A 25,904-nucleotide genomic window follows, 5' to 3' on the forward strand; every position below is an offset into this window, starting at 1 on the left:
CAAACTTCTCCCATACAGCGGCTGATATTTGGTACTCCTAAGGGCTGTTGGGGTCAGGTTTTAGACTCAAAACCCTTGTGCAACACTAAGGAGTTGCCCCAGCTAGACACCATCAATTGCTTTCAGTCTTTCCTGTTTCACGTACCAAATTTTTTCCAAATAAAGTGAACAGCAGAGAGTGTAAAGGACCCATGTTCTATTGGGGCAGGGGGCGGAAATGCAGTCAGTTAAGAGATTCAGCTGTTTTATGGGGCGGGGAAAATGCAGTTAGTTAAGAGGTTCAGCGGTAGCTGCAGGAGTCATGGCTGGGGATTCCCCCAACCTCAGAGATCCTTAGGGGTGCTGGTTGCTTGACAGTCACTTCCCAGTTCCCACTGGTCATTCAACTTAAGGGAAAAGGAAGGGTTTGGAGGGGGACAGGGAAAGGGTCAATTTCACCTTACTCCAGTTCCTAGTCAGGGAACCAAATGTTACCACAAATGACTCACACATGATAAAGGCGGGCAACTGGGAAGCAAACCTCAGAGCAGCAAGCTTTTCTTTATTCAGTATTCAGCAGTGGAGTCAATGGGTTGAACACCTGGCAAGGCTCATTTGTGGGGCAGAAAATGGAGGCAGGATGAAGCAAGGGTCTGGGTTATAAAGGCTCTGTTGAGAATGGGATAAGAGGGTAATTCCTGGGGTTCATTTTATTGGGGTCAGATAATCCATTAGGGTGAGACAGGAATGTAAATAGGCAATCTCCTAGGGCTTATTGTACTGGGGTCAGCTGATCCTAGCTTGTGCACAATTGTATATAAAGACATTTGTGGGCAAACATTAACAAGATGGCCAATCTTTACCTGATGCCAAAGAACCTGGAAGACGGGAATATGACCAATGAAACAAGGATACTGATGCATTTGAACTGTCTTATAAAGTATAGAACAAATGAAGTAACTCTTTTTCATGGTGTACTTCCAATAGTAGCTGTTTCAATATGTTCAGCAACCTCAAGAGTATATGAACTATGGGGCTGGGGTTGTGGCTCAGTGGAAGAATGCTCACCTAGCATGCATGAGGCACTAGGTTCGATCCTCAGCACCACATAAAAATAAGAGTACATGAACTATCACTATAAATAGTGATGGCTCATTAATAAAATGAAGTAAAACACAAATGAAGAGCTTGAAGCTTTGCTTGTTGTGCAGAAGTATATGTCTGTATTATCTCAGTATGAGCATGGCTATAGAAACCTGCCTTTCCTGAGCTTGAGCCATTCATAAACACTGTCACTGCTCAGGCTATTGGCTAAGCATGTACAGTTTTTAGAAAAATAAACAAAGTTACAAGAGCAAACTGAACAACCTTATCATGAGGGTAATGACTTTCTACTTAACCAGGAAAATTCGCAAAATATTGGAAGATTAGCAATGCCAACTATGTTGTTGGGTGGAAAAGGGGTTACAATAATAGAAGGCTCTGACCCAAACAATTCTAAGTCTGTGTCCTACCTTTAATGACTAACTGAACAACAAAATTGTGAAATGGAGTTAAAAACTTTTGAGGGCAGTGAGCTAGGTGAAACCACCATTCAGTAACTCTCAATGACTGCCATAATGTTTCTGTAGAGGTACAAATAGTAGGAAATGTTAATAAATATATAGGTTCTTGTGGATTAATCCTAGTAAGCTGTGCAGTCTTAATATCAGTTTCAACTTTTGTCAAGGCAGCCCTTGCCTCTGCTGTAAGTTGGTGAGGAGATGTTGGAGAAGGATCCCTCTGTAAAATTTGAAATAAAGTACTCAAATCTGCAAGGGATAATGTTAAACTTGGCCACAGTCAGTTAATATCACTCAGTAATTTCTGAAAGTCATTAAGAGTATGCAAATCATCAGCTCTGATCTGTAGGTTTTGCAGATGAATCATGCATTCTTCAATTAAGTTGTCCAAACATTGAAAAGGAGAAGGCTTCTTTGCACCTTCTCAGGTACTATGCATAAACCCATTGCAATAAGTGAGGTTTCTAATTGATCAAAAAATTTTAAAAGCATATCTGAATTAGCATAAGCCAAAAGAATATCATCCATATAATGGATTATATATGCATCAGGGGATTGTTCTCATATTGGAACAATGGCTTTTGCTAAAAATGTCTGACATAATGTGGGGTTATTGACTATACTTTGAGGTAAGACTTTCAGGACAATCTTTTTACCAGTTCCTTGAAATTTATAGCTGGGATGTTAAAAGCAAATCTCTTACAATCACCTGGATATAATGGTATAGTGAAAAAACAATCTTTTAAATCTATTACTATTAATTGATAATCAAGGGGAATAGCTATAGGAGAGGGAAGCCCAGATTATAAATCCCCATTGATTCCATAGTTCAACTAATGGCTCTGAGACCTTATAACAATCTCCATTTGCTATTTTTTTTTTAACTACAAAATTGGAGTGTTCCAAGGGTTAACAGTAGGCTCAATACGACCAGCTTGAAGTTGTTCCCCTGTAAGAAGCCACTGATCAACCTAGACAGGATTATCAGACAGCTTATTAATTTTTCTGCTGTTTTCTGAGCCAGGGAAGAGATCAATGCCCCCATTAAAAAGGCTAATTAGATGTATTAATTAACCCATATTGTCTTTGCTGACAGGACTGAGGCATAGGTAAATATCTTTCTTGTAGATTCATTCTCAATCTTTACTGGAGATAGATCTTTGATTAGGCATTTGGGATGTCACCATAGAATGAGGGTTATCATCAAGACTCCCAGGCTGCTCAAAATATTTTGCACCCATAAATTTACTGGCAAAGTATTAAGGACATAAGGCTAAGAGTCCCATATTGCCATCTTTATCTTTCCACTGATGTTACAGAGCACTTTGAGCAGGCTAAGAAATTTGACAATGCCTTCTAAATTAGCAGATGCTGTGTGTAAGGCCCACTTGCGCCATCAAAATTTGGTAGAAATCACAGAAACATCTGATCCAGTATCAATAATTCCCTTGAAAATTTTGCAATTAATTTTAAGATCCAATAGAGGGTGCTCTTTTTTAATTAATTGAGCCCCGTATGCTCTATCTATGGAAATCTGACATTCCTGGGATCTGTTTGATAAAGCCTCCTCTGCAGAATAATAAGGCAAAAAACAAGTTGTGCTATGGTATCCTCTGGATAATGGAATTTGTTTGAGCAACAGCTTTACCCTCTCCATTAAAATTTACGTCAAGAATATCTGATAGTAGGACCTGAATTCCTTCTGGAGTTAAATTTCTCTAACCCAATATTAAACCTATTGCATCTGGTCGTAGAGGTCCATAAATTCCCCTAAGGATGATTTTGTGGACCCAATCTGGAGTCAGTATGAATTCTGAGGTGGGGCAGAGGCCCAGACTCCTTGTTGCCAAGCAGAAAATGTCCTGGGAGATTAGGCCTACTCATAAGGAGGCTGGGCTAGAGAGTGATTGTTGAGCCATAGGTAATGACTGCTCCGGAGAGAAACATGATGCTCTCATCATTTGGTGGGGCTGGGGCTTGGTACTGCCTCCAGTTTCCCTGCTGCATAGAAAGAAGTGGCTCATTTATGCCTCTTTGGGAGCGACATTCCCGCAACCAATGGCATCCTCTAAGGCACTGTGGACAAATTCCTGGCACATTTATTTGTCCTTGGGGCAGTTTACAGTCTCTAGCCAAGGGTCCCTTTCTGCCACAATTAAAACATCGCCTCTTAGAACTGACCTCCTTTAAAGGAGGTCGAAAAACTTGTTTTATGGCAGACGCCATTGCTACACCTTGCATGTATGCCGGTCCAATATGAGAACAGAGACCGATGTAGTCTGATATCCTCTGATATTGTTCCCCTTTTACATGGAGGTTTGATTACCTTTTGGCAAACTTTATTAGCATTTTCAATAGTCAGATGTTTAACTCTCTCCATGCCTTTCTTGCACACACACTTATCTGTGCATAAGTATGCAAATCACAATTTAATTGTTGCCCCAACTCAGTGAATTGTCCTGTTACAGTTAGCATATCTAAAGTAATGTTAATTCCATGCTTTCCATTAATCTCTGCCTGCTTGGAGCAAAAATCTGTCCAATTAGATTTCCATAACAAATATTCAAACCCAGAAAGGCAGGTTTTAGCCAGCAAGAGACAATCACTAGGTGGCAGGGCCTCATTACACAGGGATTCTATCAAGCTTTGTACAAATAGTGAGTTCGGTCCATAAGCGGAGCAAGCGGACTTTAACTCTTTCACTATTTTTAAAGAGACAGGCACAAGAGCTCTCTGCTGCCCTGGATACTGTGGATCTAGTTGTTTAGGGACCTTGACCTTTAATGTCCCCTAAGGGACTGGGTGAATTACTGGAGCAGGAAGATTCATATTCAAATTACAAAGCTCTGGAGGTACCTCCCCCTCAGACTCAGAGTCCTCCTCAGTCTTCCATTCCCATTCTTCATTCTCTGGTGTCTCTTCTTCTGAGTGGGCTCAGGCTCTGCCTCCAGGCCAAGATCTCCTGCCCTTTCCCAGTCTGCATTCTCAGCATATGTGGAAGTCCTGCAAGGCAGGCAGGCCTACTGACTGCCTCTGAAACTCCTAATGGCTTTTCTGAGGTTAGCAATTAATTCCTCAGCAGTCCACACTTCACTATCTTGATATGAATACAAGCATGTCTCTATCAAAGTCCACATTCTTTCTCCATTTTCACTTGTGCTCTCAGGTACAGTCACTGCAATACAACCAGGAGGCATTTTTTTCACCAAGTCCTTCCCAAATATGCAAATCAAGAGATTCTTTTTCAGGCAATCAAGGACAAACTTCCTTAATCACTTCTAGGAACTGGGCAAGCTGAGCTCACTTGACAGACTTTCCTCTTTGTTTAATGATAGTTTTAAGAATAGTTAGATAAATTTTGCTCTCTGAAGAGAGAGAATTCCCCATGCTTAAGATTATCCTATCTGAAAGATTCCCCCCTCCTCTTTCTCTCTTTAAACTGTTCCACACTCATTTTCTATGAGGGCCAAGAACCCACCTGCAATTTTTCATTCTGAATTCCTTGTGATTGGGGTCCCTGCTCCAGGCACTAATTTCTGCCCACGTCCTTCATGGGAAGGGAGTGGGTAACTGTTGGAGCTATGGGCTGGCTGCAAAATAAAAGCTATGGAAGTAGTATTACAAAATAAACACAGAAGACCAGAAATATTTTAAAAGCAGGGACATGATGGGTCAAGCAGGCCAGATGGTCTGACTTCTAACAAACTTATAGAGGTATAGACCAAAGGGGATCAGTAGAGTTTCTTCATGAAGCGCAGGACAGGAGTAGGGATAAACAGGTTGTGTGGTGCTTGGCAGGTTACACCTATCTCTGGAAGGCAGTGTTTGAACTTGGAGTTGTAAGCTAAGGCAGGGCACCAGCATGATATGGACTTTCTTGAACTGCAGAATTTCACCAAGGAGTTCCCAGAAAAGCGGATTCTCTGCCTTAATGGCTCATACAATGTCCATAGTTCATACATGCTCCCAACAGTCATGACTTATGGCTTGGATCATGTGTATGGCACTAAAAATTTGCAGTTAGAAGCCTCAAGACTGACTATGCCCCATCTTGAATGGTGAACAGGAAAGGTGACCCATATAGATATTAAGGACACCTCAGCCTTAGAGTCAAATGAGTGAGCACATGCTTATGTGCACAAGTTGACTACATTCCCTAAATAGAGAAGTGTACATGATAGCAAATAAAATAGCATATGTAAAAAGATTACATATTAAGAACTTTAAAAACAACAGAAATCCTCATCAATATTTTCATCATTATTCCATAATGGAATTCTATCATTTTTTGACCTCGTAAGTCACTTATAAAACCAGAAAGCACAAATCTAAAAGTTAAAGGACAACTATAATTTCCTTATAATGCAGTAAATACTAGAGGATTTAAAAAAAAAGAGGAGAGGGGATCATGGAGACTCATTTGAAAATTTAATGGATTCCTTTAATGGATGAAGCCACATCTCCAGCCCTTTTGATTTGCTCAGACAAGGGCTCACTAAGTCACTGAGACTGGATTGAATTTGCAATCTTCCTGCCTCAGTCTGCCAAGTTTCCTGGATTACAGGCATATAATCCAGCTCATAAATTCTATCTTAATTAATAGATGCTTGTCAATTTTTTTTGTGGTTTTATACATTCTGCGGAATTTATCACATTTGAATCATTTGAATTAATCAATATTGGTATCATGTTATATGACCTCAGATATTACCTGTTCAAGAGGAACATGATTCACCAGGCCACTGACAACTGTTCTTGGGGCTGTTTCTCCAACATCTACTTCTTCTACATACAAAGAATCTGCATCAGGGTGTTTTTTGGCAGTAATGATGCAACCAATTCGAAGATCTAGACGGGAAACATCTATAGGCTTAGAGTCAACACTTCCTGCTAATGATTGTTGTTTTTTCTCCTTTTTCTCTCCTAAAAAGAATGGGTAAATAACAAGACATAAACCAAAAATACACTATGAAAAATCTACAGTGTCAATACTGATGAGCTTAAAAAGGAAAAAGAAAAGAATATTTATCTTTTATTTCTTACAAAGTGAAGAATTATAAAGTCATAAAATCATGACCACTATTTTAGCTATTTCTCTGAAGAACTGCCTATATTTCAAGTTAAAGACACAGAGGAGAGTTTAGCCAACTAGAGCTCATTGCACTAATCTGCATGCTGTCTATATTTATAAATAAAGTTTTACTGGAATACAACCCATATTTACTCATTTATATTTTGTCTACAGAGTATTTGCACTAAGGCAGAGTTGAGTGGTTGTGATAGACTTTGTGGCCTCTAAAGCCTAACATATTTACTATGTGGACTTCTACAGAAAAAGTTTGCCTTTCCCTAAAACAGGGTTATAGAAAATCCCTCAAAAATGTTTACGGGAGCTTTTGAAAGGTGAAAAATACTTTATTTAGAAAAATCAATATTAGTAGACAAATGTAAAATAAACTATAGTAAAGTACAATTTCACTGATAAAATGTTTATCTTGTCAATTATATAGAAGAGTAAATACACTGTGAATTTCTTTATTTCTTATGATTTTCCTCTAAACTTATGAGGACTTTAGGTTTATGCAGAACAACTATCTGATATTATATTTAATTCTGATTATGCTTTAATAATCCTATTTTTATTGGTATGTTGAAAATTTAAATTATTCACGTATGATTACTTTAACCAGAGTCAAAATGCAATCTGTGAAGGTTTTAAGTCTATAGGCAGTTTTTAAGTCTATAATTAGTTTTTGTTATGAAGAATGTAAAATACAAATAAAAAATTATTTACCTTCTAACTTGCAGGGTAGAGACAAGCTACTGTTGCTTGGAAGCATTCATTCAACTATGCCTTTGTTTAATCTTTCAACTAGCATTTATTAAAACAATAAATATAGTACTAAAGCATTTGAAATAGTAAGGTAAATGGCCCATGCTGCCAAGGCACTCACCACCTTACCCCACCTTGCATAGAGGGTGAATCATTCATTTGCTCAGTATATCCATGCTATGTATTTTACCTGCCTATTACTCACTTAGTACCTGTCTTTGTTATCTGTCTACTGAGGTACTGTAGTGCTGTTTTCAAATAACTCCCATATTACCTATTAATAGGTCTAAAGTGCAATGGTATTGATGTTGGCAATTTTATCTAAAAATATTGCTATAATTTCCCATTTTCTTATAAGTTATAGTTCTCTTACTGTGCCTAATTTATAAATTAAAGTTTATCATAAGTGTAGGGAAAAAAAAAAAAAAGAATAAAGTTCTGTACTATTTTCAGTTTTAGAAATCCACTGATGGTCTTGAAATGTACTCCCTATGGGTAATGGGGTACTACTGCGTAATGATTATGTGATAAATGTCACATACATAAAGAAACACAGAAGAACAAAGAACATAATTCTGCATGAAACAGGAATTTTAGATTCTGTGAAAAGACATGGACAATTTCTACAAAGGTAGTTTATGAAATAGAAGATAGGACTATAATTTTGTTATGAAACTTGAAAAAAAAATCCCACCATTTCCATATAACAAATTAGCAAAAGTTTTTGTAATGGTAAAAATAATACAGAAATACACAGAATTATTTTAAAAATGCATCAAAAAACCTAATAATTAGCATTGTGATAAGATGTATACATTTAACATTAAAATACTGCAGTAATGCAGTATAGTTTATCTATTCATAAACAATTTTAAACTTTGTTTCATAGGCATTGGAAATATCTTCATCAGTAATCCATATTCCAGCAGTTATTGCAAACATTAAACTATATACCACAAGGTTTTTAAGCTATCATAAGAAATTTCAAAATGTTTCATTGACAAAATGCTCAAGAGATGTATGTAGTATTCTGGAAAAAAATGTATAGGCACTATAGCCTTTGTATGAGCAGAAACATTAGAATGTGGCAATCCTACTAACTAAACTTACAGAACTAACTTTCATAACCAGCACTGTCAAAGATAATAGCTGCCAGTCACATATGGTTGTTCACATTTAAATTTAAAACACTTAAAACTAGAAATTCAGTTCTTTAGTCACACTAACCACATTTTAAATATTAGAAAGTCACATGTCCACTTTGGCTATCATGTTGGACAACGCAGGTACAGCATTTCCATCACCACTGAAAATTCCATTGGTTTGAAGTATTCTAAACTTACAGCTCCATTTGGTCTTGTTTTTTCTTTCCCCTTTGTAGCCACATGTGATTAGAAAACTGTTTAATCCTATCTTTAGAAAAACACTGCATCATCCTTGAAGAACAGAGTATGGAATTCACAAAACATATAAGAACTGGATATATTATTCTGTGCCTACTTCTTAATTCATGTTATAACGTAAAAGAATTAGGCTGATTTGCTTCATTGCAACATTTCATCTAGCGGTGAAGTTGTAAAAGATGTAGAGCTCCTACTTACTTCTAACACAGGCTATTGATGTATGCCAAAAGGAAAATACATGTACTGAATACTAAATTGGCTTAGATTAGTTCACAAGTCCCTTAGCTATTTGTTTAAAAAAAAAAAAAACTGTAAACGAGTATATGTATAATGACAGGCACGCAAATAAAAAATCTGGTGAAATTAAATCTAGTAAGAAGTAAAGAAGAGTAGTTAAAAGGAAGACAGATTTATGTTTAGAAAAATACTTTCAGCAGCAAGGCAAAGAGGCTTTAATATTAATTCAGATGAAATATTATACTACCTATCAAAATTAAAGAATGGAGCTGTGTTCTAGATATATTCGGTGATTGAAAAAAAGGGTTGACTGTAGGTGCTGGGGATGTGGCTCAAGCATTAACCCGCTTGCCTGGCATGTGTGGGGCTCTGGGTTCGATCCTCAGCACCACATAAAAATAAAATAAAGATGTTGTGTCCACCGAAAAAACTGAAAAATAAATATTAAAAAATTCTCTCTCTAAAAAAGGGTTGACTGCAGATTTTTAAGTGTAGTTGCATACTTGGATGTGACCTAATTACCAAGTCACTTTTTATATGCTCCTGAAAACTTAGTACCCCTAATACCTTAGTTCAGATGGTTTGCTTCAAATGGACATTCGTTTCTAATCTTAATTTGTTCTATTCTTTTTACCTGTGATTTTTTTTTAAAGTAAGTCCTGAATGCACACCAAAATTTAGTCACACCAAGCTATGTATGGGTTCCTACCCTTCATCTCTAACTTTATACCTTTAGGACTCATCCATGTTCCAATGTTATCGCACTACTAATTTTACTCAAAGTCATATAAAAGTTTGAGCTTTGTTTTGAAACTATTGTAATTATTATAAAATATGTTAACATTATTTGATAACCAACCAAGAGTCAAATAGATTAATGGTCAAAAATACCTTTTTTTTCAATTTTCTCTTTCACCTTCTTTTCTTCTCCTCCTTTTATCTGTTCTTTAGTATCAGAAGATATAGTTGTTATTGGTGAAGTCTGTATCACATTTTCAGAAATCATGGAATTAGCTTGCAGTGTGGTACCAGATGGAAATGGTATTTGCTTCACTGATAAAATAAAAGAGATAACATAATTTATATTAAATTAACAAGATAAAAACCAGGGAATTGGGGTGAGGTTGTAGCTCAGTGGTAGAGTGCTTGCCTCACATGTGGAAGGCACTGGGTTTGATCCTCTGTGCACGCGGCGCGCGCGCGCGCGCACACACACACACACACACACACAAACACACAAAATAATAATAATAAAATAAAATAAAGGTACTGTATCCATCTACAGCTGAAAAATTAAAAAATAGAAAACAACAAAAATCAAAAACAAAAAAACGGAGGGAATTGTGAATCACAAATAGGAACTTTTTACAAAAGAAAAATTCAGTGTATGACTATCAAAATATCTATTATTTAAGAAAGTAGAAACATTATCAAGAGGTTAAAATTATTTTAACCATTACTGAGATAACAATAAATGTATAATTTCCATTTGATTACTAAATATTAAAGTAAGAAAATATCACGTAACAATAATAGTATTTGTCACAGACATATTGTATCCTAAAAATCTTTCAAAATGCTTCACATGAAGTTCCCTACGAAATATAATCTCTTCATGTCACCGCTTTACAGATGCTAAATCCCATTATCCAAAAGTTAAGAAATGACCCTTCACACAGTGATAGAGGAATAAGAATGTGTATCCAGGCAGTCTGCTTCTAGGGACTGCATTCTTAACATCTAGCAAGATGGCAAGTTTTAAATTTAGCTTTTCTTTTACAATAAACAAATGGAAAGGTGATTTTTAAAATTTGTTTTTGCACCACTGGGCATTGAACCCACCAGGGGCATTCATTCTACTACCAATCTATATTCTTGTCCTTTTTTATTTTGAAAAATCCTCTAAATTGCTGAGACCATCTTTGAACTTGTGATTCCTCTGTCTCCGCTTCCTTAGTAGCTGGGGTTATAGGCATATGCCATCATGCCCACCTGGGAAGGGTTTTTGTTTTGGCAGATGTGGGGGTGGGGTAAGAGGATGGGGGAGGGTACTAAACTCAGGGGCACTGGGCTACTGAGCCACATTCCCAGCCACATTTTGTATTTTATTTAGAGACAGGGTCTCACTGAGTGGCTTAGCGCCACGCCATTGCTGAGGCTGGCTTTGAACTTGTGATTCTCCTGCCTCAGCTTCTTGAGCCTCTGGGGTTATAGGCATGAACCACCAGGCCTGGCTTAAAGTATTTTTAACATCTCAAAACATTGCTTAAGAACTTTTTTCTTTAAAAAGTTGCTTTTTAGTACTGAATTGTGAAGAAGTAATGTGGTGTCTTCTAACAGAAATGATTGGTATTAGCTGAGGCCAGGTGCGGTAGTGCATGCCTGTAATCCCAGTGGGTGGGGAGGCTGAGGCAGAAGGATCCTGAGTTCAAAGCCAGCCTCAACAATTTAGTGAGGCCCTAAGCAACTCGGTCAGTGAAACCCTGTCTCTAAATAAAATACAAAACAGGGCTGGAGAAGTGGTTCAGTGGTCAAGTGCCCCTGAGTTCAATCCCCAGCACCATTATATAACATAGAAAAATGCAATCTCTTGAGGGATTTTATATGGCCTAGAGTCTGGTCAATATTCAGACCATTTATCTGAGGCATTTAAGTATTTTGGATGATACTGCTTTCTTTAGTAATGTGGATTCCTACTTCATATTTAACCATTAAACTGAATTTAGCACCTTAATTCAAACTACTTTTTTGATTTATTACAAATCAAACCCATCTATCATTTCTACAGTTAATCACCTCCATTTTGAATTTCTGCTTGAATCAGCTCTAGTTTCAGTTCTTCAATTTCTTTCTTTAGTTTAGCATTTTCAACTCTAAGTTTCTTCTCTTCTCTCAATGTTGCCTGCAAAACTAAGATCAAGGAAGTTCAGTTAAAATGTGTTTTTTCAAAGTTTTCTTTAGAATGCTATTTGAAAAGAGCATAGTCAGTACTGGTTAGGATCAGTTCCATTATGCCAGTTTACTATTTCCTAAAACAACATGATGCATTCATTTTTTTGTATGTGAGGGAATTGGTTCTAGGACCTCACAGAGACCAAAATCTTTGGGTGCTAATATGCTTTAAATAAAATGTGCTTTAAATAATGTATAAAATGTAGGTTATATTTGCATATAACCTGCACTCCTCGTGTATATTTTAAATCATCTCTAATTACTTATAACACCTAATACATTCCAAATGCTACGTGCATAGCTGATATATTGTTTAAGTAGAAATAACAAGGAAAAAGTTTGCAAACATTAAATATAGATGTATTGTTTTCCTTTCCCTGAATGTAATAATTGCCTAAATTCATGGATGGAGAGAAGAGCTACTTTACCTAAGAAATAGTACAATATTAAAAGAAGTTTTGCAAAATAGTTATTATAAAATAGTCAATGGGACAGAGAACCACCACAGGCTATGAAGGTGCAGAATAAGTAGAGTGGTTCTTCTATTCTTTTAAATTATCAAAACTGAAATGCTAGCCAAGGTGCTCAGAAAGTGCTACCCTTAGGAAAAAAATCACTTTTATAACATTTGTTCTATCATACATATGCAATGGTCATTTCCAACCTCTTCATTTCACTAGTGGAAAGAAATATTAGCACTCTCTACCACCGTGCCACATGCCCAGCTCAGAACATTTTAGAATTAGGCAAAAATATTGATAAAGGGAGAAAAATTTGAGAGTAAATACAGGATTTGGTAAGCCATTTTCAGTTTTATATGGGAAAAAAATTTATTTCAATTAGTGATTGAAAGAAGAAGATTTTGAAATTTCTATTATCACATTACCCTTAGCAATTAAGAATTCTTTGTACATAGCATATTTACCAAATAGATTCTAATATCTTAAGCTTAGAATATTATTATACTCTACCAAAACATTAAGGAATCTAAGTCACCAGATGATTAAGTAATAACTTACATAGTAAACATTTTTTCTGTCAATATATGAATTCATTGTAAGTAACTATTTAGAAAATTTAAAATTTTCTTACTTGTTTTCTCCTTAAGAAGAGCAACTTGCTGCTTAAGATATTCAATGATTTGATCTGCCTCTGCGCCTTTCTGTTCCAGTCTCTTCAGAACAGCATCATTGCCTGCCATTTTTTTTTTGCTAAAAAACGATATAAATCCTAAATGAAAAAAATACAGTGTGAAAAATCACATTATGAAAGGAATAAATTTATCATATAGGACACTGATAAAGCAGTCTGAGGGAAAAACATTTTCTGCTGTAATAGACCAACATCTTAAAAAATTACTTTTACTGAGGAGAACAAAAGACCAAACAAGCCAGAAATGTTAAGAACACTGAGTCCTGAGTCTCTTTGGAAGAGGAAATCTACTTTGTTCCTCAATACAGAAAAAAATGCTACATAATCATATTTAAGGTTCAAAAATTTAAATACTGCAGAATATTATAACATAAGACTACTAAAGGAAAAAGGATAGCAATAAACTTAATAAGTATCACTCTAGTGTTCTAAGAGTGTCCTTCCTAACATGCAACCTTTGTATATTAGATATTTCTAATGTTCACTGAATTATGTACATTTCAGAAGGATTATGTGAAATAGGAAAAATAAATATTAAAAGAAAAAAAACAATAATTAGAAAAACATCAATATTAATCGTACGCCTACTCAGCAGTAAATGTCTTTATATATGTGTCCTTTATAAGAAATTACAAGTGGAGGCTGGGGATATAGCTCAGTTGGTAAAGTGCTTTCCTTGCATCCTTGCATGAACATTGCACCGGGTTCAATCCCCAGCACCATCACACCCCGCCAAAAAAAGTGGTTTACTTTTATCATAAATTCAAAGAAATTTAAAAAAATCCTGTAGATATAGAAAACATAGAAAATTGCATATATGCAAATATTTTGAAACTCATTCATCAAGTTAGTTTAAATTGTCATATACTGATATAGTAACAAGAAAGGGTTAATCATTAGTAACACTATGCATTGCTTTTTTTTTAACTTAATATTCATTTTTAGTTCAAAGTATAATAATAACAACGTAAAAATTGATGGACTAATCCAGATTATTAATGATCAGTACTCAAAAAATTGTGAAGTTTTTTGATACAGAAAAAAAAAACAAAAAACTGGCCAATGTTCAAATACTACAGGATTGTTAATTTCAAATTATTATCCAATGTCTGTCCTATACAATAATCTGGATTTTTTTAAATAAGAAAACTAATCCTCAAAATACTCTGTCCTTAAGTTGAAAACAGACATAATACAAAAGTGAAATAAAACCCTATAAAACAAAGTTGCTAGTAAATGAAATAAATGGGAAGTAAAGCCTGGAAAAGTCCTACTTGAAAAGTTTATAAAAGTGTATGCCGCAGTCTGGCTGGGCACAAATCACGAGCCACTGAAGCAGGAACAAACTTCATTTCTGAACTCCACCAGCACACTCCACACACGCTCCCCGGGAATTCTCCCGAACACCACACAGCGCACCCAGGAACCAGCAACCGGAAATATCCCTCCTCCGGCTCTTCCCCAACCAATGGGAACTCTCCGGGAATCCCCGCGAGAGCTCAACTGGAACTCAACGGGAACTCCGCGAGAACTCGCTGGCATCACCTCTCAACCACTACTTCTGGCAAAAATGCCATGCATCATCCCAACTTGGCTGTGGCCCTCAACAAGTGTAGACAAAAAATATATACAAATTTAGAATAGAAATAGCATTTTTTAATTCTGCCCCCCCCCCTTTTTTGGTACTGTAGATTGAACCCAGAGGTGCTCTATCACTGAGCAAATCCCCACAGTCCTTTTTGTATTTTACTTTTTATATTTTATTTTGAGAAAGCACTCTCTAAATTGCCTAGGCTGGCCTTCAATTTGTGATCCTCCTGCCTCAGTCTCTCCTATAGTTGGGATTATAGGCATACACCACTTCGCCTGGTTACCTGACACCTGAACAAAAAATATCATGTTGTTCTTCAAATCATTTTAAAGTTGAAATTTTACAGGATAGCAATGTAGAGTAAAAATGCTCTTCCGAATTTTAGTATCTATTTTAGCCTAACATAAACAATAATCAAATAACTTCGACTGGTGAAATATTACTATTGCAAACAAGTAATAATGAGTATTTGAGAACATAAAATTAGTGAAAAATACAGCTTATAAAATAAGTTTTCATAAGTGAGTGAACTGGTCTAACATGTTACCTACAAATAAATACTAGCCAAGTTGCTGAAAAACCTGACACTCCTGCTCTGAATCACATAAAAGCAGTTAAGGATCTTCTAAGACAGTAATTTTAAAAATAGGGTTATATATCCTAGCCTAAAGGAAAAAAAAACAAAGGATATGCAACTTTACTGAGTGATGAATTTATTTACTGTTTTCAAAATTAAGATTTAGTCACAAAATTGAATTAAATATAATAGGACTTGGATCTGTCAAGGCATATGGAAACACAGGAGTAAGTTTAGGAAGAGAGAATAGCATGTTTCAAAATACAGAAACAAATAAGCTGAATGAACATAGTAGTAACACACATAAAGAACCACTAAGAAGAAACAATGTGATAAAGGGCAATGATAAAACTTTGAAACTGATAGAAAATATAAATGAGACAAAATTTGGATAATCCTCAGTTATTGTTAACTAAAGGTTAACTAAAGACTTGCCATGCCAGTTTTTCTAAAACCAAAACACTATTATAACAAACTAAAACCACAAAAGGGTTACAAGATAATAATTCCAATTTGGCAAAAGATGGTATAACAACTAGTTACTAACTTAAGTTTGTAGTAGTTTTAAGTAATCTAAATACAGTAAACTATTTAAGTTTATATAGTAAACTACTTCAGTTTAAGTTTGTAGTAAATAAAAAGTGTTCTAAAATTAAAATATGTCCAATAAAAATCCCCAGCTTATCCTCATATACAAAAGGTAATAACACATTATTGAAGAGTTGTGTCAAATTTATGTCTCACTTTCATCTAATTCAAAATAGCATAACATACATAAAGCACAGTAAAATCAACTTTTTGATAATTCTTACATTTATACATACTGCATGTTAATAAAATGCTATGTAATTAAAATCTAAGTACTTCATTAAAATATACATATATGTATATATTAATAATAAAATAAGTATGATTTATATGCCTGGTTATAGGTTTGCAAATACTAATTTAGATTAAGTTCTTGTTTTAAATTATGAATTAGGACTGAGAAATGCCTATTAACGTAACAATAAGTAAAAGTGGACTTTTGTTTTAACCAAAAAATAAGATAAGAGAAACATGAAAAAAATTAAAGATGAAAAAGAGAAAACATGTTAGTAACAAAGAAATGTTAGTGGAATATACATCATGAACTGAATTTCCTAATAAATATTAGGTAATAATTATATCCTATATATTCTATTTTGTTTTTAGTCTTTTTCTCAGCACTCAGATACTGACTTATGTAATCACATTTAATCATTAATATCACAAGGTACATACTATTATACATATTATATATTATATATTATAATTATATATATTATACATATTATACATATTATACATACATACTATTATCATCCCCTCCTATTTTGAGAATTTCTTTTAAGACTGGTGAAAATAAAATGGAGTAAGAAATCACAGACCTTGGAGCAGATTCTATCCTTTGCCCCTCCGCCCCTCTTAATTGTTGGGAACTATGAAGTTATTTAAACTTTGTGAGTCTTAGTTTTATCATTTATAAAATGAGGACAATTTTACTTATCTCATTGCGTTATGAGATATAAAATGATATACCATACATAATATTTAACAAGAGTTTTGGCACATAGCAGATAAATAGTAGTCAATTCACCAGGCACTGAACAAATTTTGGGAATACAAATAAAAGATTGAGTGTATACATAATGTTTACCCTCAAGAAATTCATGATATAGTGCGTTACCTAATGTCATTATATTTTCTAGATCTCTCGTTATGATTTTTATATTTTTCAGCAGACTAAGGACATGATAAACAATACAAATAAACTCATAGAGATTGATGTTACAAATGTACTTAGATAATTTGGGTTATGAGACTACATGTTAATTTCTTTGTGAGTTATATAGTTTATGAGAGTGACAGATATTAAGTTATTAATTTCATGTTTATAGTGCTGAACAAAATACATTTAAGTACTCAGTCCTCAGGAATTCAATAAAATAGTCAACTGAAAATCTTTCCACTTTCCCCTACAACTGGATATTGCCATCATAATAGTGGAAACTATAAAAGATAACAGACTTGAAGTCATTAAATAAATGACACACAAGGAAGGAACATTCAACAGAATTAATCAGAATAAAGCATATTTCAATTCAATTTGTTGTGAAGGTTTTCTAAGGACTGGATAAAAATTATTAGCTCTAGCTCAGAAGAAAAAACAATCCAGGATGAGCAATTAATTTTGCCAAAGGCACACAAGTAGGCAAGAATACCAAGAGAAAAACTGTTATTTAAGAGAAGGGGGAAAAAGAGTAACAATTCACTGAGTGCTTTCTGTTCAATTTCACTGTGAACCTAAAACTGCTCTAAAAAACAAAGTTCTATCAAAATAAAAATTCAAAGATGAACAAGGTAGGGAGAAGAAAGGGAAAGAGTTACAAAATTACTTTTACTGTGGAGAGCAATACCAAACAAGGCAGAAATGTTAAGACTAAGTCCTGAATCTCTTTGGAAGAGGAAATCTACTTTGTTCCTGAATGCAAAAAATAATACTATGTAACCATATTTAAGGTTCAAAAATTTCAAAGCCTTAAAATACTGCAGAAAAAATTACAGTTGGATAGGAGGAATAAGTTCTAATATCGTACAGCACAGCAAGGTTAACTATAGTTGACAATCATTTATTGTCTACTTTGAAATGGCTAGCAGAGAGGATTTCGACTGTTCTTATAATAAAGAAAGGATAAAATAAGGTGTTGAATAGACTAATTATTCTGACTTGCTCATTAGCCTCATTAAGAGAGAAAAATAAACATCTTTTGCTAAGTCACTTTCAAGAGTTCTTGGCAAAATAAAACTCAGAAATGACTAGAAAATGTAACAGCTGTTAACCAGTTTTTCCTCTATTCCTAGATGTAATGCTAATATTAAAAACATCTAAAAACATTTGCTTCTAGTCATGTCTGTGTATTAACTTTTCTAAAATACTAAAGGCCATTTTTGCTGTTTTTAGAATGAGCCACCCTGAAAATAGCTTTTTTCCAGCACTTGCTGAGTAACTGCCATTTCAATTTTCCAAAAATACAAGACTAAATTTATGTTAATGTTTTCTAGTAATATGCAGATAATGATCACAAGCACTGGCAGAATATACTTCTTTTAAAAAAGTGTTTACAGCCAATAAACCTTAATGGGAAAAAGTACCTAACAAGCTGTTTGACCTTGGTAAAGTTAACACCTCCAAGCTTTAGTTTCCTAATTTACATACTGAGAATACTTTCACCTGATTCCACCTTCTACTTCTTAGCCTTTTATCAGGGCTCCTTTTTCTTGACCTGACCTTTTAATGAAGTTCTTCTGGGCTTGGTACTAATCTCTACTCTCCTGTAAGGATTAAAAACTGTCACCACACAGTTGAGAAATATCTTTGTATTTTGGTGTTAAGTGTTTAATAAAACAACTGAAAGTCAATGCATTAAAGCAAGGCATACAGACTTCTAGTGGTCTGCCATTAATGTTACCTGCCAGATCCTAAAAGTAGTGCAGGCTTATGACCCCCAACATTGCTTAAAGTCTGTAATTTTGCCCAATGTGCTGTATTCATAGTGGAAAACAAAAATATTTTCTTTGCACACAGAAAGCTTTCAGACAAATGAGGAAAGCAGTAAATAGAAGAAATTTTTAACAAAATTATGGTTAGTGGTTGGTGATGAGTTTAACATTGCTTAAAGTCAAGACATATCTTTGAACATCCCAGTGCTCATTTCATTGTTGTATGTTAATCACTGTTGTGATTTTTCAATTTTTTTAAAAAAAATTTTGTAGTTGTAGATGGACAGAATGCCTTTATTTTATTTACATTTATGTAGTGCTAAGGAACCATTGCCTCACACATGCCAGGCAAGCACTCTGCCACTGAGCTAGAGCCCCAGCCAGTGTTTTTTCTATTTTCTATTGAGCATAAGCTGAATTTCAAAACTTCAAGTTTCCCGAGTGTTGTCAAGCTTTCAGTATACTAACCTGTATAGGATTTTTCAGATAACAATGTAACATTTTTACAGCTTTTACCCTACATTGGCTAAATACTGTACATAGATAATGTATGAATACTGTAATTATCTTCATTATACAAAAAAGGAACTTGAATAAAATTAGTTTGTCCCAGTTAGTACAGCAATTTATTAAATGATTGAAATTTAAGTCTGTATAATGGAGAAGCTAGTTTTTTTACTGGTTAAGCTGTATCGTCCCTAAAGGATATATTTAGAAAGCATTTTCCAAGTTAAGGATGGAATTCTAACCAAGAAACACCTATTAATATTTATTAGAACTAGTAGTGTCTAAATAGAAATGCTAAGTTAGTCTCTGTGCTAAAATTTAAAAGATTATGAAATTAAGATGTAACACTTTGTTATGTTGCTTATGATTTTTCAAAAAGCAAATTTCCTGCCTCACATTCTCAAATAAGCTACTGCTTTGAAATTAAAGTTTTAAGGGCAGATTCGAAAATTTTACTTTATAGAAGTTCCATGAAAATTTAGAAGCATCTCTATCTCTACTTTAAAATTTTTTTTTGGTTGTAGATGGACACAATACCTTTATTTTATTCATTTATTTTTATGCAGTGCTGAGGATTGAACCCAGCGCCTCACACTTACAAGGCAAGCACTCTACTGCTGAGCTACCATTTCAGCAACAGTCCCTCTACTTGTGAAAAACAGATTCCACTATTTCAGAATTACAATTAAGTAAAAACTGACATTCTTCTTAGACACTAAGCATACTATATTTCAAATCTAAGATGCAATCAATTGTAAAATGGTCCAGAAGCTCTTTTCAGTACAATTATTTAAAAAACAAACAAACCCTAGTGTTGATTCAATTGACCCAAAGCTTTTTTTTTAATCCCTTAGATGCATCCTGTATTACTACTGGAAGACTTTTAAATTTTTTTCTTACATTACTTTTTTCTAAAGGAAAATTAAAACAGAAATGAAACTCAATAACTATAACGCTGCATATAACTAAACTGATGAAAGCACTAATAATCATTACCAAATATGTGTGTATAAATGCAGAATACAAAAACTATTTCCACTATCTGTAGTGATTTTAAGATTAACAATTTTAAAATACAACTATGAGAAAAATGTATATTTCAGAATTAACAATCTTATCCTATTTTAATTGTCTTTCCTTCTCCTCTCTTCATCTCTATTCTTTTTTTGTTTTATTTATATATATATATATATATATTTTATTTCTTACATGCATGACAATAATGGAATGCATTACAACCATAATTATCCATTCACAACAGTTTTTCGTAACTCTGTATATAAAGTATGTTCACTCCAAATTATGCCATTATACGTCAGCTCTTATTATTATTATTTTTTGCATTACGATTCTTAATTTATACCTTTATACCACAATCTATCATGTTGTATATAAGGTATGTTGATACCAAATTCACATCTTCATGCATGTATTTTGTATAATGATGAGGGACTCCTTCTGTCAACCATGCTACTCCCCTTGACCCTTCCTTTCCCTCCTACCTCTTCCATCTCTATTCTTACCTTCCAAACTTTTTTTTACCACTTGTTCAATAATAATCTAATTGCCAAGTTATCTCACTCTGAAAGAAACACCTTTTTATTAGTGTTAAGCAACATGGTACCTTTTAGAATTAGGTTAAAATTCCTTCCAGGACTTAATATGTGCCAGAATTTGAAGTAAATAATAAAATTAAAAATACCGAGAATAATATATCTATATCAGAGACACTCAAAATATATAGCAGCAACAACCAGTATTAATTGCAGGGTTCTTTTTATTTACCTTTGTTAAAACTTATAGGAGATCTAAAAATGCTTCTTGGGAAGGTTCATATTAATTGACATTTTTTTCCATACTAAGAGCTTACTTTTCTTTTCCTGATGAGGAGACAAAGGTTCTATTTGGGTTTAAAGGATGGCTATGAAATGAGGGTTAAGGCTACAGAGTAGATGTGGAGCCAGAATTAAAGACAGGCAGTTAGTATAGGTAGGTGATCTGGGTTAGATCTGGAACAGGAAGGCCAACTTAGAAGTGAGAGACAGCCCACTTCTAAGACTGACATGTAAATGCCTTCAAAGCCCTTCCTCCACCCCTACCAAGATAACCTTCCCCTGCTCCAACCTATTGCTAAGGTAACCAGTCCCAGGAAGTGTCCTTCCCTTTCAGGGAGTGGTAAAAGTTGTTAATTCACGCACCCTAGGTTCCCTGACTGCCAGGATCACTCCACCTTAGTTCCTCAGGCCCCTCCAGCCCATGTGCTTCATACCTTTTGGCCATCCCACCAAAGCAACTATTGGGCCTAGGCTAGTAGGCAGGAAGGAGAGAGGTAAGGGGGAAGAGAGCAGAACAAAGAAAATCTGGAATGCATAAAAGAGGCAGAACACCCTCCCTTCTTGGGATACCAGGATACTACCTATGGGCCCCTTCTCCCTCCTGGGAGAAGTCTGTATTATCCCTTTTTAAATAAGCTGTGCTTTACATGCTTGCTTCAGCATACTTCTCCAATATTATACTTCAACATACCGGAGGTATCAGATGGGCCATTGAGAGTACAAGTTCATGTATTTCCACATACCATGGCTGTTAATACAAAAACTTTTCTCCCCAGTAAAACGTACACAGAAATCTAAAAAGAGGTATGTCTAGGCTTCCCATGATCTTCTTACATCCCAACGAGGTTTTTTTTTTTTTTTAATCAGGATTAGATTTTCTTCAGTAAAACTTAACTCACCATATATTTCCCCCATTTCTTATCCAAGAATATAGCTAATAATAGCAGCTACTACTTTAATGGACTAGGCCCTTTCCATTTAACCTTTATAACATCGGAAGATTATTTCCTTTTTGTAGATAGACTCAGAGATTCTAGGACATGTCTAAATCTATTCAAATATCAAATGACAAAGCCATGATTATAACTTGAGTTTGTCATTCTGAATTCACACAATTCATTTTTATCTTTCACAGCCTAATTAAAGAAAATTAACATGTTCATAATACTCTTGTATATCTAAGTGAACCAAGAATATGAATGGCCATCTTACTACCTGTCCTGAAGGCACTGTGTTTCCTCTGGATTATAGTAAAAGTCTCCTTAATTGATCTCCTTTCTTTCACTCCATCTTTCTCAGTCTATTGTGACAGAAAGCTCGTTCCCTGTCGCTAATGCCAATTTAATAATGAGGACACAGTTTTGAGAAAAAGGAAAAAGAAGGTTTATTGCTTTGCTAGACTCCCATCCCAAAGTCTGTGACTTTCCCTAATCAGGAGGGACAGACAGGGCAGTTTTAAAGGAACTCCAAGGGTTACATTCCAGGTGTGCTCTGGTAAGGGGCCCCAAGGTGCCCAGATGCAGGGTTAGGACTCACTTGTTAATTTGGGAGGCATTCACTTCCCAGATTCTCAGCAGGCTTCTCCTTCCTGCAGGTGTGTTCAAGAACAATGAACTAAAGGAGGAAAAATAAGACTGTCTTCCCAATCTTGTTAGGGAGGGAGAGAGGTGAGAAGAAAGAAAAAACATTAAAAAAAAAAATAAGCCTTAGATCAATGAGGGCTACATTCAGGAGGTGAAGGTACCACTCTCACACTACGACTGGCTCTCTTATCACTCAATGGCTCAAAACTCTCCAATGGCCTCCTTTTTCATTCAGAATAAAAGTTAGATGCCTTCAAGATCCTTCATGACCCATTTCTGCATTCCTTAATTCTATCTACAGCTTTAAGCCCTTAACTCAACTTTGACACACAGGCTTGTATGCTGTTCTGGTAACTTTTTCATTGGCTTCTGCAATGGCTGGTCCTTCTGCCTGACTGCACTTCCCTGGGAAATCTCCATGGTTAAATCTCTCATTTTTGTCACCTCCTAACTGAAAAAAAAAAAAAAAAAGTCATCTTTTCCGTGAGCCTTCTCTCACTACATTAAAATTTTAGACTATGTCCCCTTTCCTTGTTGGGTATTTTTTTTTTTTCTTCAGCAGAATTCATGACCTGAAATATGTTATGCTCTTATTCACTTTTATGTCTTCCTCAATGAAATGTGGGCTGGAGGCACACATTTATTCACAGCTCTTTACCTAAAACCTAAATATAGTGGGCTTTAATAACTATTTGCCAAATCAACGAATTACTGGCTTCACCCACAAACATCAAAGTCCTTTTACACACACACACAAAAGTAAACATGCTCAAGAATCTATTTTTCTCCAATAACGTCCTTTCCTTTGGCATTACATCCATTTCTCAAAGTTGGTTCCTTCAAGATTCCAAGCTCTTTCCTATTTTCTTACGTCAGTGTGGATTTTGGTGGGAATCAGACTTCCTATTAGTACCCGCAGGTCAGGTCCTCTCTCGTGGGGAGAAGTAAGGGAAGAGAAACCCCTAAAATGGCAATCTGCGTACCCCAGACCCTCCGCGACCTTACTCAAGTGAAGCGCTGGCAGCAGCTCCCAAACAGCCTCAGCCTCGAGCCGACGGAGACAGCCCGCAGCACACGGTGGCAGGGAGAAAGGACCCAATAAGGTGCCCCAACTAAACGCCTGAGCGCTCCACTGAATCAACCCCACGCTCTGTCGTTCTCTTCCTGTGATCAGTTCTACTTATTCATCCACACCACACTCTCAGTTTTCCAGTCCCTCACCCAACATCACCAACTCCCCCAGCACCTCTTCCCTCTCGCTATATTTTATCGCCAGTTTGGGCAAGCGGCATGAGACCGGAAGTTGGGGGGGTCTTTCTTCAGGACTGCGTCGCGAAGCTGTAAGGTCAAAAGGAAGCGCCAACCTGTTCCGTGTGTCGGGGGGAGGGGACAGCAGGGCGCTGTCAGTGGAGCGTGCGGATCTCCGGTTCCCGGCCAGGTTCTCGGAAGGGAACTTCGGCTGTCTTGGCTCGCAGGCAAATGCCAGTCTCTGTGTTCCCGGCGTTCCAGGAACGGCCTCTTTTGTCGAAGTACCTAAAACGCAGGACTTGGTGCTTTTAAGCAGTAACGACAACACCAGCCACAGCCGCAGCGCTGGGGCCCAGTGTAGAAGCTCCATCCCCCTGTCTTTTGTCCGCTTGCGTCCCCAGACTCAGAGGCAGGTATTCGGGTATCCCCGTTTTCTGTGTCATAGTTGGTGGGACTTGTGGGAGGTAGAGGAAAATCATTTGCAGCGAGTGGCTCGCATGTCTGCAGCGAGAGATGGAGCAGAGCTTCTTGCTGATGGGGGTTGTCTCCATCCGTACCTACAGCCCCCCTTTCCCCTAAACCACACGTTCACCGGAGTCTTGGAAATCTAAGGCAACTTTCGAACGCAACTACAGCATCAAATGAATGCTTAAAGAGATGGTTAGAGAATCCTGAAGTCTTTTCTGTTTCTTAAACCAAAATACGCACTTCATGCTTTGGTATGTTTCTGGCTTTCAAGGTGTAGTCAATTGTTGAAGTATAATACTCTCTTAAACAATAGGAGAAATTGACGCAGTTGGAAGAGAGTGATTTCACAATTTTCAGTGGCTGTTTTACAAGGCCTACTGTTCCTATTTGTATTTGGGACAGAGACAACTTTTGGGAAAATGTATATAAAATTAGTGAATTAATATTATTTGTTGAAGAAATGCAAATGCTATTTTGTTCATGATAAAATCAGCATCTTTCTCTCTGCTTTTGACACCCCCGCCCCCATTGGAGTCATTCAGCTCCCAGTCCTTTGAGGACAAAGATTCTTGTTCATCATTGGCACAGTACCAGGAGAAACATTTGACTTAAAATAGGGATTTCAAAATGTGGAAAGAATTTTCAAGTCCAACTGCTTTGTTTGCTGTTTTCCTCTTGTAATCCTTTTTTACTCACGTAGTGTAAGCAACATGCATGCGTCTGTTTTTTTATGAGCCTTTTTAGGTACATCTTGAGAGGTAATTGAAGTAGAACAATAATTAATTATTTTATGCTAATTAATGTTTTATCTTTTAAAATCATTTGCATTTTACTTATTTGGTTATTTGATTTTTCAGTTATCTAAGTGATAAAGGCATCTAATTGAAAACCCAATAGTAGTTTGTAGTAGGATTGAATAATAAAATGCAACAGTTTTCTATCATTTTCTACACTGAGGGCTGTTCAGATGTAAACACTTTAACATTTTCTAATTTAGACCTAATTGTTGAATGATAAGTTAAAATTCTTATTTTTTCCTATTGACTTAAAGTAGTCCATAGCATCCACAGATTTTAGAATAGTTTTCACAGTTTTTAGTTTTTGTGTTGGTTACTTTATAATCCTAAATAATATATGTAAACTCTACTTTTTCACATCAACTTTTGAAAATATTTTTGACCCCTTATTTGTTAAAATGAAAAAAGTAGTGACTCTTTCTTCATAAGAGCAGAAACTGCATGCAGCTATTACCAAACTTGTAAGTTCTTTTCCTGGTCAGTACTATTTTCAAATGATCAGTTCTGAGAGCAGGCAGGAAATTTTATTCAGGGGGTAATGGAGAAGGGGTGCTTATACTCTAAAAGTATCTAAGTCTGCATTATGAGAGGGAATGGTATGCATACTGTCTTCAGAGCTTTTCACTGAGAAGGGATGGGATTTCTATAAATCAGGGTG

At 35.7% G+C, this 25,904-nt stretch overlaps 2 protein-coding genes across 10 annotated transcripts in view; one reads left to right on the forward strand and one right to left on the reverse strand.

The window, feature by feature from the left end:
* The window catches only part of Aimp1 (aminoacyl tRNA synthetase complex interacting multifunctional protein 1), a 37,915-nt gene extending 14,084 nt beyond the window's left edge, over window positions 1-23,831 (reverse strand). Inside the window, exons 1-6 of one of the 8 annotated variants that reach the window (XM_076864177.2) lie at window positions 23,739-23,813; window positions 22,687-22,764; window positions 13,059-13,196; window positions 11,811-11,924; window positions 9,906-10,067; window positions 6,253-6,464 (exon numbers count right to left, since the gene is read on the reverse strand). In XM_076864177.2, the coding sequence (XP_076720292.1) occupies window positions 6,253-6,464; window positions 9,906-10,067; window positions 11,811-11,924; window positions 13,059-13,196; window positions 22,687-22,705 (645 nt within the window). In that variant the 5' untranslated portion in view covers window positions 22,706-22,764; window positions 23,739-23,813. Of the gene's footprint in view, window positions 1-6,252; window positions 6,465-9,905; window positions 10,068-11,810; window positions 11,925-13,058; window positions 13,197-22,686; window positions 22,798-23,716 lie in introns of all 8 variants that reach the window. The other 7 variants (XM_076864173.2, XM_076864172.2, XM_076864175.2 and 4 more) reach the window with 7 other exon arrangements.
* Window positions 23,832-24,119: 288 nt separating this feature from the next.
* The window catches only part of Tbck (TBC1 domain containing kinase), a 237,430-nt gene continuing 235,645 nt past the window's right edge, over window positions 24,120-25,904 (forward strand). The window contains exon 1 of one of the 2 annotated variants that reach the window (XM_076864170.2): window positions 24,120-24,394. The gene's annotated coding sequence lies outside the window, so the exon portion shown is untranslated. The remainder of the gene's footprint in view (window positions 24,395-25,904) is intronic. The other variant, XM_076864169.2, reaches the window with a different exon arrangement.

The sequence above is a fragment of the Callospermophilus lateralis genome, chromosome 8 (genome assembly GCF_048772815.1).
Source record: "Callospermophilus lateralis isolate mCalLat2 chromosome 8, mCalLat2.hap1, whole genome shotgun sequence".
NCBI classification, from domain to species: domain Eukaryota; kingdom Metazoa; phylum Chordata; class Mammalia; order Rodentia; family Sciuridae; genus Callospermophilus; species Callospermophilus lateralis.